We start from the raw sequence: 13,445 nt of genomic DNA, 5'->3' as shown, positions 1-13,445 counted from the left end.
AATTCATCAATGATAACAATGGTTTTTTTGTCCTATCAGCAGGTAAGTTTGTTTATTGAAGATACTTAGTTGGTATCACCTAGTTTCTCAGGCAGGGTTTTAGAGATGAAAAAGTTATTGCTTTCATTCTGCAAGAAGTAGTTATTCTGTATTCAAGAGGAACAAGTTAGTACTTAAAACCACTTAGGGTCTTGTTAATCTTGTTCCAAGTCCACCAGCTTTCTTCACAACATCTATGACTTTTCCCTCCAACATTCATTCCAGCTAAAAGCCTCCAAGCATGGAGATACAAAGTAAAATGTTCTTTTCCAGAAAGCTTTGCATCTCTCAGTCTGTTTTTCAACCAGTAGCTTCAAAGTAAAATTACTAGTTGGACAGAAAACAGGTTTTTTTTTTCCCAGGACAAATGCTCAGTGTGACTATTTGTCATTTTGATGTCACGCTACAATTTTAAGGCTTATTATACTCATGTATAACAACTAGGAAGCAGTCCTATCCCACATAAATACATGATGCATGCTTGGTTCATGCATGTTTGTTTGTTTGTTTGTGTTTTTCCCACTTTGGTAGGTGTCACGTGTCTCTCATTTCTTATTTCAAACCACTCTTTTCCCAATCTTGCTATCTGTAAAATAAAATCATTTTGTGTCTAGCTTCTGTCAGCACAAACTATATCTGACTTCTAGTCTTTTGGTATTTCTAAACACTGTCTTTCTCTTTTTGTGACTCATGTATTCCATATCTTGTTGAATCTTTACGGCTAGCACTTCCTTTCTTGTTTAATGACACTTACTTTTCTAAAATGCCTTCTTTGGTACTAGCCTATCTGTGTCCTTTTTCCTTTATGGACTTCTTTCGTCTTTCTCTCCCCCTCCCCACCCACTTTTCTATGCTTAATAAATTAACTCTTTTCTTTGTTTTTTCAATAGCTGTTGTATTTGTCTTTCTATTGTTTTAACTGTTTAAGACTTGTGGTGCTGGTGACAGATGCTGGATTCATAGTTCTGGAGACTGAAGTTCTGTATTTATTCACAGAGCAGATACAGCATGGAAAGCGGCTGTGTAATGTCCCTGTTTGCCTAAACCCTGATTTGGAGGGACCACCACTGAGAATCAGAGGTTAGTTCAGTGTTCATTTGACCTGATATCTCTGCTAAGACTGCCAGGAAAGTTTTTTGGTTAGTACCAAATGGTGTTGAATTTTATGTTCTGTTCAGCTGTATTAAAGTTCTCAATTGTCCTGCAGAATGTAAGTTATTGAAAAATTATTAGACAAGACATTTCATTCAAGACAGGGACAACTGATAAGAAGTACTGGCTTTCTGCTAATACTTGTTTTGGCTGTCAACCTGGAAATAAGAGACTCTGTATGCAGAGTGTGGTTGAATCTCGTTTCTTTATGAACTCTCCTCCCTCACAGCCAAAATACATCCAGATTTCCTTACAGCCTTGCAATGGGACAGTAACCTACCTTCTTTGCCTAAATCATGGTTTTTTCCTACTGTTCAGTGCAGGAGAAAGGACATTTATATTTTGCGTAGTTAAGTCTTACTCCAACATTGTAACTTGCATTATGACAGCTTTTAGCATTTGTGTGCTGCAATGGGACTTACATCTAGAGAACATGACAGTGAAACTTCCAAAGTCATGGTAGAGGGATCTTTATTCATTTGTGAAGGGGGAAAAAACTAGCTAGAAATATGTGGAAAAACTACTCCTATTCCTTGTATTCTGGATGGTGTCCTACATTAGTGAAGAGTATTCTGGACTTCCTGAGGTGTCTGCTCATATCCAACAAAATCTCAGGGGACAATTATGGAGTACTGAACTCTGGATGTAAAAGAAATATTTCCTTCCATACTTAGTAAAATGATTGTTTAAAACCTGTCTTGTTCTTGTGAAACAAGCCCTCATCACTCCACGTATTTTGAGTTCAGAAATTGTGGGAGCTTCTTAGATTATTTTGCCTGAGAGCTGATACTAAATTTCCTTCTTCATGTCACCGAGAACTATGGGAAGGCAATTCCCCAGAAGTACATGGAAAGACTGCAAATCTTCTGGTGTCCAGTCTCATAGCAACTGTAGAATCATCCTCTCTCCCTAAAAAATGAGTAGATACAATCCACCTTCCTGGAATTTTTGTTCTTTGTTATCTTTTTTCTGAGAATTTTTTTTTCTTTTTTTTTAATTGATAGTTCTAGGTAATTAGAACAATCTGGCAGAAGCAAGGTATGTGCTATATATCCTTTTGTAGACATACTTTATTTCTTATTTCTGTGCACAGTAAAACCATTATGGCTCTTCTTTAGAAGTCTGCTCTTCAAGCAGTTTGGATTTACGTTTAGTGATTTTTTTTCCTTTTTAATTTTTTCCCCCTAATTGCATTAAGGTGCTACAAAATCTAGCCTGCTGTCAGCACCCAGTATAGTCAGTATGTTTGTACCTGCACCAGAAGAATTTGCTGATGACCAGCCCACTGTGATGACTGACAAGTAAGTTCTTTTTCTGTTCTTTTCAAAGAACCAGTTGAACTTCAAATAGGTCAAGTAAAGTATAGATATACTTTATGGAAATATAGAGTCCATTCTATCATTTATCTCTATGCTAAGTTTTTTAATTAATTTTTTTTACCCCAGGACAATTTTTTTGTGCAGGCTGTGACTGGAAGTGGACCTTATTGTGTGACAAAATGAAGCATCCCAAAAGTTAGGCTTATCTTTGGCACTTTCTTTGGCCATTTTACCAAAACTCTAGCACCACCTATACAGACCAGCTGAGCTTGACTTTCATGACTTTGTTGGCATATTTTCTTTCTGTTCAGTAACAAAGGCAAGAAAATTGCCCGTACAATTCCATTAAGTTAAAATATCACTATCTGTTGGAGTCATTAGCAACTGATTGATCAAATTAAGCAAGCCTTCCTACTGGGCTGAGATAAGCCAGTTTCCCACATTGGTTTGCCTTTTTCGTAGGTTGTGAAAGCTTGTCTCATCTCTCCTAAATCTGACATCCCCTTTATAATTAGTCATTAGGGAGCCCTTTCAGAACTTCATCAGTTGTCTTTGAGCATTTCAGGAAGGACTCAGCAGCAAATCTGCCCTGGGAAGGGAGACTTCTCTGACATCTAAGGTCCTGTGCCCCTGAGAGATCCTTTCATTTCTTTCTTAATAGCTATAACTGCTGTGGGAACCAATCGGATCATTGTTTCCTAATTGTATAATTTGTTATTCATAATTCATGACTGACAGGAAGGACAATGTGAAGTTGTTCCGTCTCTTTAAGATCATCTATGAGTGTCATTGTTTGTTTCTATGCTGCTAAATAGAAGAGTGCCAGGGACTTCATCCCTCGCCTGAGCCTAAGTCGCACGAACTGGCTGGTGTTCACATTGCTGAAGGCTAGTCTTCACTGCTGCAGATTTCTCTTGGATAGTACAAACTGAAGCAGTCTAATATAGAGTGAGGGAATTAGCTAACAATTACCAATGAAGGACCCAAAACAAGGCCTGCCTTGTGGCCCTCTTCCATTTGTCAGTGAAAAAACAGCCAGTGCAGCTAGTGAGAACCTTTATTAATGTTTGAAAGCCGTGGACTGTTATTAATTATAGAAAGATCACAATTACATTATCTCTCTAAATAAATTTTGAATAGAATGTACTAAATAATAGTACTTTAAAAAGACATAATTATACACATATGTATATATAGTAGTACTTTGCTTTCAATTTGTTAATGTCAGTTTTTAAAACTGTTCTTTGCAGGTGCCATGACTGTGGGGCTATTCTTGAAGAATATGATGAAGAAACACTAGGCCTGGCCATAGTTGTGCTCTCAACCTTCATTCACCTTAGTCCAGACTTGGCTGCTCCTCTGCTGTTGGACATCATGCAGTCTGTAGGAAGGTAAATTCAGGACTGTCCTCTCTCCTATATGGCTGGAACAATTTTGTGCCTGGAATTGGGTTTATATAAACTTCACTATATGAAGTTATATATTTTAGAACTCTTAAGTGAATAACATCTGGTCCTGTCCGCTTCGTTGTTACTCATCTTTTTATCTATTTCTTATGTAAATTTTTCCACCGTCACTTCAATTTTGGACTGCTCCTTTGATGTCCTCCAAAGGGAGGTTCCAGCTCAGGAATCTCCCCAGCTTGTCCCACTGTAAGTGGTGATGTAAGGAATTAATTCAGTTTTTCTGCAGCACCCTTATCTTCCTTGAGTGCCCTGTTGATTACCTGAATAGTAATTGACGCAGCATACTGTCTGGTGTGCTTCTTGATCCCATTTTATTTGAAGAAAAATTTACTGTTAGTTTTTATTCCTTCAGCTAGTTGCTCCTTGAACTGTTTTTTGCCATGCCTTCGTGTGGTTTTTACATTGGGGTTGTCAGAATTTATGCTCTTTTCTGCTTTCATTTCAGACATGACTTCAGGTTTTTGAAAGAAGCGTTCCTTTTTCTAATAACCTCCCTCACCTTTCCTTCTGCTCTCTTGAAGTTGTTCTTAACAAGTGGGGTACCTTGGCCCTGTGCTTCCAATGTAATGTTCTTAACAACTACTGTGCTTCTTGTAAAGACTGAATTCTCTTGGCTATGCCTTTTTGCTGCTTTGACGGAATTTTTCACTTTTATGTAGTTTCCTGCTTTAGAAGTTATGCACAAGTTTGGTCAGCTTTTCTGAATTTTGTTGCTCATGGAGAACTGTTGACTCTTAGATATGATCATTCATTAGCATACCTGAAGCTCTTCAGGCTTTTCAACCATATTTTGTATGCTAATTAAGACGAAGTAAAGAGTTGCATCTCCTTATGAGGGCTTCCTAACCAGCTGCTGCATGAGATTGTCTCTGATAAGGTCTTAAACATTTGGTGTCTGTTACCCAGTGGGCTGGAATAATTGAAATGCACCATTACTATTGTATTGTTTGTCGTTGCTGCCTCAGCCACTTCCACAACTTCCTGCCGAAGAGGTGGGAGGGATGTGTTGGGGGTGTTTCAGAATAAACTTCTGAGCAGCACTAGAAGTGCAGAAGTAATGCGCAGCTCTCCTTTTCCATGTTCTTTTCACTGACTGAAGTTAAAATTGCTTGACTGTGACTTCTGCAGGGGCATGGCTCTTCACAGCCCTGCCTCTCCCAATTCCATTTAAACACAGCAGCTATTCAAATCTTCCATTTCCATTAATTGCAAGGCTGCAGTTCCCTGCTGTCACTGCTAATGAACTCTGATGGAGGCAAAGTTTCTTAGACAGATGCTATCCATTCTGTGTGATTCTTATAAATACAGCAGTACCACAGTCACAAATCATTTGGAAGATAAATTATCAAGGGATGAGGGCCAAATGGGCTACCTTCTTCTGTGCTTTGAGGAAGAAATACTGCATCTTTGGAGTGAGATAGCTGACTGTTTTAGAGCAGCAGATGGCATGCAACATGGGGTAAATGTCCTGTGTTGTTCCTACTGGCTGTCACTTCTGACAAATTCTAAGTCCAGTAAGAGGCTCCCCACAAAGGAATTACTTTGAATACAGGTAAAATAAGTAGCATATACAAACAGAGAGGCATTCCGGTGCCTCATGTATTTAACCTAAGTTTCTGTCTTTCATCAAGCAGTGCTGTATCATTACCTCCAAATACCCATCTGACAGCAGAGGTGAGAATGAATTAGACTTCTTGCATTTTTGTTCGTAGAAAAAGAACTGCTACCTTCATGCTTAGAAGAGGAAACAAGGAGTTAGGAAATCCAGGGCCTTTCAGAATACCTAAACAATACACAGAAAGATTTTCAAAACTTATTTGGGTACCCACAGGTACACATAGGCATCTTTTGGGATTTTCAGAAGAGAAAAAGTTCTGGGTTCAAGTTACTGACAATTAGAGATTGACATTTTTATAAGAATGGCATGCACTTAACTTTATGCTCTAGTTCCTGAATCAAGATTTTGACTTGTTGATTCTTATTTCATTGATTTCCAGTGTGATTCAGGTTTCCAAGCATCAAAGCCCTGTTTGAAAATGGCATTTAGGCTCTTGAGTTAGTGAGGAGCTTTGAGCTTAACTTCTGTTCTTAACATGTACATTTACTGTCTACTATCCATTTACTGCTCTGCTTTGTGGTCTGCAAAATGGAGGTAATGATGGGGGTTCATGGCCTTTGTGCAACAAATATTTAGAGTAGCAATGATAAATACATACAAGCTGTAAATCTCAAAAAGTTCCAGATGTTACCAAGTGTTTAGTATAGTTCATGTCTCATGAAGTTTTTCCAAAGTTAGAAACCAAATGTTTTGTTTATCATAAAAATCACACTTGCATTCTTGCATTCAAAAGGAGAGAAAAACTTTGATTTCTTTTAGAAGAAATATTTTATGCTGTTGTATTTCTATGCTTTGGTAGATTTTTGAAAATAAGTGTAATGTCCATTACACATGTAATTAGTCTCATTGCATTCTGCAGAAATCCTCATGAGCTTTAATGTAAGCAGATGCTACAGTTATTCCAGAATCAAGATCTTTATTGCTTGAAGGTAACTTCAGACCTGTTTTCACCCGGAATGAGCTTTGCACAGCAGAAGTAATATGTTGTATTTTAGTGCAGACTCCTCTTAACAACAGTGGAGTCAGGGGCTCTAATGAATTTTTCTGATTTATGCTGGGACAACTGAAGAGAATATAATCTTCAATGCCCTGTACCATCCAGCCTAAGATTATTGCACTGTTGAAAGTATGCTGTGTTCCCAGCTTGTCATGAAATGAAAATCACCATCCATTTTGGTTTACACTGATAAATTCGACTGAGCTGCCTTAAGGTCCTTTTTGGATTTTGCAGTGGTGACTAGTGAGGAAACTGTCTACAGAGCAGAGGCTGACAGAGGATTGAGCAACAGCTGAATCCAGCCTAAAAGGATCATGAATCAAAGATAAACATTGAAGGCTAGATCATCATCAGATGTAAATTACCATAGCTCTATGAACTTTCCCTTTAGACATATCAACTTATACCAGCTGAAACACTGATGCCCAGCAGATGAAAGTAAAAATTGCATGGTATTTTGTATGTAAGAGATGCTTCCAGTGTACATCTTTATAATTGCTTTTTAGTGGCTTTTAGCATTAAAGGTGTGTTGCTTTGATATTATAAGCCCTGATTCTATTCATTTACATGTCCTGGATATTGAAGTGCATGATTTTGCTTTAAGATTGTGTTCAGTAGTTTCATCACTGAATGCCCATATTTGGCTTCAAAGTCTATATTTAGGTACTAAAATAAATGACCCGATTTTTGAGAACCCAGTATTTCTCATCTGACTTTGTAAGAGCTCATAGGTACTTAGTGTTTCTGAAATTAGGCCAGTTATTTAGGTGCCGAAATCTGGAACTAGAAGCCTCACTTCAGACTCCCAAGTAGAGAATTTTGGCTTAGTCTATGTTGCTGTGTTTATCAGAAACAATTCAGTCAATAGGCAGCTTCTGGCAAACTTTTTTCCCTCCAGATCTCTAGGTTAGTAATTTTCCATGATGTGCATGTGAGGCAATAGCTTTACTTCATTGTCTTCATGCTAGTACAGGGAGGCAAGTAGAATTGTCTTTAGAGCGGCTAAGTATTTGTGAGACTGCAAGACTCAATAGAGTTTATATGTCATGCAAACGTGATTTGACTGAATTAAAGTGCTCTTTAGAAGACCTTTCTGGTGACATTTTAAATGTTCTTTAAAATTCTTGTTTATTATTTAAAAAAAAAGATACTTTATTGGCTTACTTAGAAATGAAACACAAAAAAAGCATATGAGCTTCACTTAATTTTTTATTTTTATTCCAGGTTGGCATCAAGTACCAGTTTTTCTAATCAAGCAGAAAGGTATGGTAGCAAAGGATATCTTGACAAAAACGAAGCAATTAATCCAAAGCATCATCCTCCCTGGCCCTGAAATCAACTAAATTTAACTTTTAAAAAATTTATTTTAAGGTTTGTGAGTAAGAGGAAAAACCTGTCCTTTCCCACTTGTTTCAAATATCTCATGTCTTCTGAAGAGGAATAGGAACGCATATTCATATGTATTGAACTTGAAAAAACTCAGATTCAGACATAATTTAAAGATGCCTTCTGGTTTCCACAATTTCAGTGCAGCTTTTTCTAGCTTGTTCTGTGTTCAGTGTTTGTCTTGATAAATCATCTCCATACATTCAATCAAGTGAATCATCCTTGGCCATGGAGAACCCCTGGTAGTGATGTCTCATTATGTAAATCAGATGCTGAATAGGATAAATTCATTTTGAGAAGCTGTAAAAAATGTTAAGATGTGCAGTTTGTGAGTAAATAGATAATACTTTAGCTTTTTAAATTAAACCATTCGTTTTATGAGTGATTAGGAAGTACTCATCTCTTGAAGGAACCTGTAAAAGGCAAATTAGTATTTTGCCATATTGGGTCTGTATTGGGACCGGTACTGTTCTTCATCAATGACATAGACAGTAGCATCGAGTGCACCCTCAGCAGGTTTGCAGATGACACCAAGCTGAGTGGTGCGGTCGACACGCCTGAGGGACGGGATGCCATCCAGAGGGACCTGGACAAGCTCGAGAAGTGGACACGTGTGAACCTCATGAGGTTCAACAAGGCCAAGTGCAAGGTCCTGCACCTGGGTTGGGGCAACCCCCGGTATCAATACAGGCTGGGGGATGAAGGGATTGAGAGCAGCCCTGCCGAGAAGGACTTGGGGGTATGAAAAGCTGGACATGAGCCGACAATTGCGCTTGCAGCCCAGAAGGCCAACCGTATCCTGGGCTGCATCAAAAGAAGCGTGGCCAGCAGGTCGAGGGAGGTGATTCTGCCTCTTTACTCTGCACTGGTGAGACCCCACCTGGAGTACTGCATCCAGCTCTGGAGCCCTCAGCACAAGAAAGACATGGACCTGTTGGAGCGGGTCCAGAGGAGGGCCACAAAAATGGTCAGAGGGATGGAACACCTCTCCTGTGAAGAAAGGCTGAGAGAGTTGGGGTTGTTCAGCCTGGAGAAGAGAAGACTTCGGGGAGACCTTATTGCAGCCTTTCAGTACTTAAAGGGGGCTTACAAGAAAGATGGCGGCAAACTTCTTAGCAGGGCCTGTAGCGACAGCACAAGGGGTAATGGTTCTAAACTAAAAGAGGGTAGATTTAGACTAGAAGAAATTTTTTGTGATGAGGGTCGTGAAACAGATTGCCCGAGAGGTGGTAGATGCCCCATCCCTGGAAACATTCAAGGTCAGGTTGGATGGGGCTCTGAGCAACCTGATCTAGTTGAAGAGGTCCCTGCCCACAGCAGGGGGGTTGGACTAGATGACCTTTAAAGGTCCCTTCCAATCCAAACTGTTCTATGGTTCTATGATTTTGTAATATTATAATGTGTGTGTTTACCCATTGTTCATGTGTTTTATGGTAAAGCTGAGAACCTCATCCTGTATCACTGAAATACACAAGGTGAGAACAGGATTATATTTCAAACTCAGATGACTCACAAATAAAACTATGTGGAGAATCAGGAAAATTGCAACAATTTATTGAGACTTAAATACTTTAGGTATGTGTACATAACTTTTTCAGCTCTGCATAGTCGAGCTGAAGTCATAAAATCTTTTTTTTTGGGATCAGGACAGTTCTGCTTTTGACTGTCTCTCTCGTAACTGAACACTTCCATAATGAAAAAGAATACGATCATCTTTATTTTCTCCATGTAGTCAGCTTTGAGAACTGTTTCATCTGCAGTGCAATTTCTTTCTTCTTCCTTTTCCTTCCTTTCATTTCAGCATGATGATCCCTGGAAATGCTGCAGGTGTGGCCAAGCAGTTCCTCCGTTGTGTGTTCCATCAGCTGGCTCCCAATGGCATCTTCCCCCAGCTCTTCCAGAGCAATATTAAAGGTAATGTGCGATACCTGAGTGCATTTCTCACCATTTCAGTTACCTCTGTATGGACAGTCAGTGTAAAAATGTAATTCGAATTTCAGATGGAAGTTTTTTACGGACCTTGGCCACGTCTCTTATGGACTTCAGTGAGCTGAGTTCCATTGCTGCTCTGAGCCAGCTGTTAGAGGTATGTTGGCAATCAGCTCTGTTAATGGTGCTAATTTTATTAGCATTATCAGGTGTATTGGATCATTTCTCCTCATTGATTAAGAGTTCAAATCTGCATCACCAAAAGCAATGTGAATTTTTGTTTTGTCCTCCCTGGACACAGGATTAGGCTGTCCTCACCATTTTCCTTCTGGGTTTTGCTCTCACTGATAGCTTCTTTTTTTTTTTTTTGCCTCAGACCAGCTCCTGGAGCTCTCCTACATTGGTAGTGTGGGGCATCCCTTCCCCCAGCACTATTTCTGGTTTTCAGGAACATTTCTGCTCATACATCTCAGTTCTCCCTCTCCCCTGTATCTGCTGCCAGTTTCTCTAAGGAGTCCGAAGATTTATTGCCTGCCTTTCACTGACTGCCCTCTGTGTGCTTGGCTTGTTTCTATTGTAACTTTTATCCTTCCACTAGCACTAGTCACTTGCATGTACCCTGCTCTTCCAAGAACACGGCAGTTGCTTCATACAAAGATTTTAACGTCAATTTAAAACTGCTTATGTCTTTCCAGGCCTGACCCTAGTACACAAGCCAAAAAAGCATACATGGTCTACTGAACATTAATGAACATATCTTGTTTAAAACTGTCCCAAGAAGAACATGGGCAATCCACTGGTGAATACTTTACAAGTTCTGCTTTTTTTAACTACCATGCCAGTCTAAGCAGGTTATGAGTTAGGACCCTGCTTATAACATTTTGGCTCAATACTTTAGTAACTGAACTAGACTTAACTGTCACATACACAGTTCAAATTCCCTTGCACAACGTTTTATCATTAGCATTATAGAAGAGGTAAGTAGTATTTGGTCTGAACAAATTACCGTCAGCATTTCCATTTTAAGGGACCACTTCTGCATGTGTACATTTGTTTACAATTCTCATTTTGTTTCCCAGGGTTTAAACAACAAAAAGAATTTACCAGCAGGGGGTGCAATGCTACGCTGTTTGGAAAATATTGCTGCCTTTATGGAAGCCTTGCCGATGGATTCACCCAGCAACCTCTGGACCACAATTAGTAATCAGTTTCAGACCTTCCTTACTAAACTCCCTTGTGTTTTGCCACTTAAGGTATGTATGGACATCTGAAACGAGCCACATCGCCATTGGTTAGGATGTACTGGAACAGTGGGAAAGCTGTGGATGAGAAATCAGAGTGGGTTGTTGTGAATATTTTCTAATGATTCAACTAATGTTTCCAGAGGACTGGATTTATTGTGTGTCTGATCCATGCCTTTAATTATATTTTCCGTGGGTAACAATAACAACTCTGACTAGAGTGCTTTTCATCTCTTTGTTGGCTTTTTTCCTCTATGCTTTCCATGCCCTGTCTTTGTCAGATTAGAATACTGCATTTGAGAGAATCAGCATTTTGGCAATAAAAATCCATCTGGTTTTAACTGTTAAAATAAAACTCTCAAGAAGAGCAGCGCCACCTAATTAATTTGCTAAAAGTACACAATAGTCAGACAGGCAGAGAGAACTGAGACTACTGGGAATTGAGCCTAGCTTGTTTGGCTGAGCAGGTTGTAGTTCTGGCTGTAATTAGAATATAGTTGCAGAAACTGAATCTAGAAGCTTTGAGCTCTGATTTCTGAGTGCCCAGAGGACATACAGAGGGATCTTATCTCCTGGTGTGTATATTTCCAGATGTCTTTTCAGTAAACACAGTAAAAACCTTCCTGAGTCTTTTCAGTAAACGTGGGATTCTGATGCCCTTATTCTGACTTTATTTCCTATGGCATGAATAAGCCCAGTGGTAATTTCTTCTGTGCAAAACAGTGTTGCTCAGTATGAGCTGAGAGATCCAAAATGTAACTTTGTGAATTATAACATTGTCTTTTAAATTGGGTGTCACCACCAAATTACATGAATGATATTAAATGCCTTGGCGCTATTATGCACTAGTCAGATCTTAAAACCTCTTTAGATTTTGGTAAATTGAGGCACTATCCTGCAGCACTTACTAAGCCAAACAGGCAATAATCATTTCCTTTGCGTACTAGCCACCCCAATCTGTTGCATCTTGTCTAATTGAAATAAATAAAAAGAAATTAATTGGATCTTAATAGTTCCAACTGCATATCTGCCATTCACAGAAAATTTAGGTGGAGTGTTTACTCTGATTTCCCTTTTATTCATGGTGATACAAGTTATCATGGTGATACAAGATATCATTGTGATACAAGTAAAACAATTGCTTGCTCCCGAACTTTCCATCTCCTGTTCCTTCCACTAGGGTCATAAATGACTCTTTGCTGTTCTAGATGTTTGCAGCAGGGATGAAGCAAGAGAATGGATAGACCCTGAAAAGTCCCATTCACTGCTGCAACCTGTGTGATTTATGCAGAAGAAAAATCAATTACACCATAAGGAACAACTTTAGAGGGACCTCTGGAGCAGCTATTGCCAGGGCGCATTCTGATGTTATGGGGTGTGAGTTGCAGCCCTGTCTTGGGGTGTGGGGGAGAATGTCATAGCCCAGGGCAACCACAGAAATACAACATGAGGTAGATGGTGCACGCCTCCTGCTAACCCACTCTTTTTTTTTTTTCCCCTCCCAATCCATTTTTATTACCATGGAAATACATTTCTAGGAAATTTTTGTCATAAAAGGGGTAAAGTTAACTTTTCTAAACTAGCCCTTTAGTGAAATTTTCTCATCTCAAGGCCCCTGCTGTGGTATGTTACCGCTGAAGGGGTATGATTGTGTGTTCAGGAATAGCCAGTTCCGGCAAAGTAAGTAAAGATGAATCATCAGGGATCATTTTTCAGACTTCACCTATAACTTACTCATAGCTGCCACCACTAAAAGCAAGACGTGCACAGAAAGGTACTAACTGTTTTGTTTTTTCTTTTTTTTTTTCCTTTCCTGCCTTCAAATATGTTCACAGTGTTCTTTAGATTCTAGTTTAAGAATCATGATTTGCTTGTTGAAGATACCTACCACTAGTGCCACCAGGGTAAGTTCCAAGAAGACAAAACTCTCTTGCCTCAGATTTAGCCAGCCTGCGCTATTCTATGAACGTGTTCATATCCCCTAGCTAAGAAAGTATTATATATAAGCATAAAATTGTGCAGTCCAATACTCTTTGGAGAATGATAAGAGCTTTGGAATCTAGGTTACAGTAAAGTGTGGGTAGAATTACATTCCTGTGTGGGTGTGAATGTGTATCTTCTTAAAGATTCGATGTTCTCTTTTTTCTCCTCCTCTTTTTTTTTCTTCAAAAAAAAAAAAGATAGTAATGAACTTCCTTAGAAGTTCTGCAGCACAATTCCACTGAGATCAGTGAGGTTTTCCTGCATAAACACTACAGAATCTCATATATCTCATAAGCGCTGTGTCAGAGGTGAAAG

The 13,445-nt window shown here is 39.1% G+C and overlaps 1 protein-coding gene across 2 annotated transcripts in view; it reads left to right on the top strand.

Moving 5' to 3' along the window:
* The window catches only part of UNC79 (unc-79 subunit of NALCN channel complex), a 99,012-nt gene that overhangs the window by 52,284 nt on the left and 33,283 nt on the right, over nt 1–13,445 (top strand). For both annotated transcript variants that reach the window (XM_075151189.1, XM_075151188.1), the window contains exons 32-39: nt 1,036–1,119; nt 2,390–2,492; nt 3,761–3,901; nt 7,816–7,854; nt 9,779–9,891; nt 9,978–10,063; nt 10,986–11,159; nt 12,983–13,051. In XM_075151189.1, the coding sequence (XP_075007290.1) occupies nt 1,036–1,119; nt 2,390–2,492; nt 3,761–3,901; nt 7,816–7,854; nt 9,779–9,891; nt 9,978–10,063; nt 10,986–11,159; nt 12,983–13,051 (809 nt within the window). The remainder of the gene's footprint in view (nt 1–1,035; nt 1,120–2,389; nt 2,493–3,760; nt 3,902–7,815; nt 7,855–9,778; nt 9,892–9,977; nt 10,064–10,985; nt 11,160–12,982; nt 13,052–13,445) is intronic.

This window comes from Calonectris borealis, chromosome 5, assembly GCF_964195595.1.
Source record: "Calonectris borealis chromosome 5, bCalBor7.hap1.2, whole genome shotgun sequence".
Classification (NCBI taxonomy): Eukaryota; Metazoa; Chordata; class Aves; order Procellariiformes; family Procellariidae; genus Calonectris; species Calonectris borealis.
Note: the sequence above shows the minus strand (reverse complement) of the source record. Positions and strands in the feature narration are given on the sequence as shown.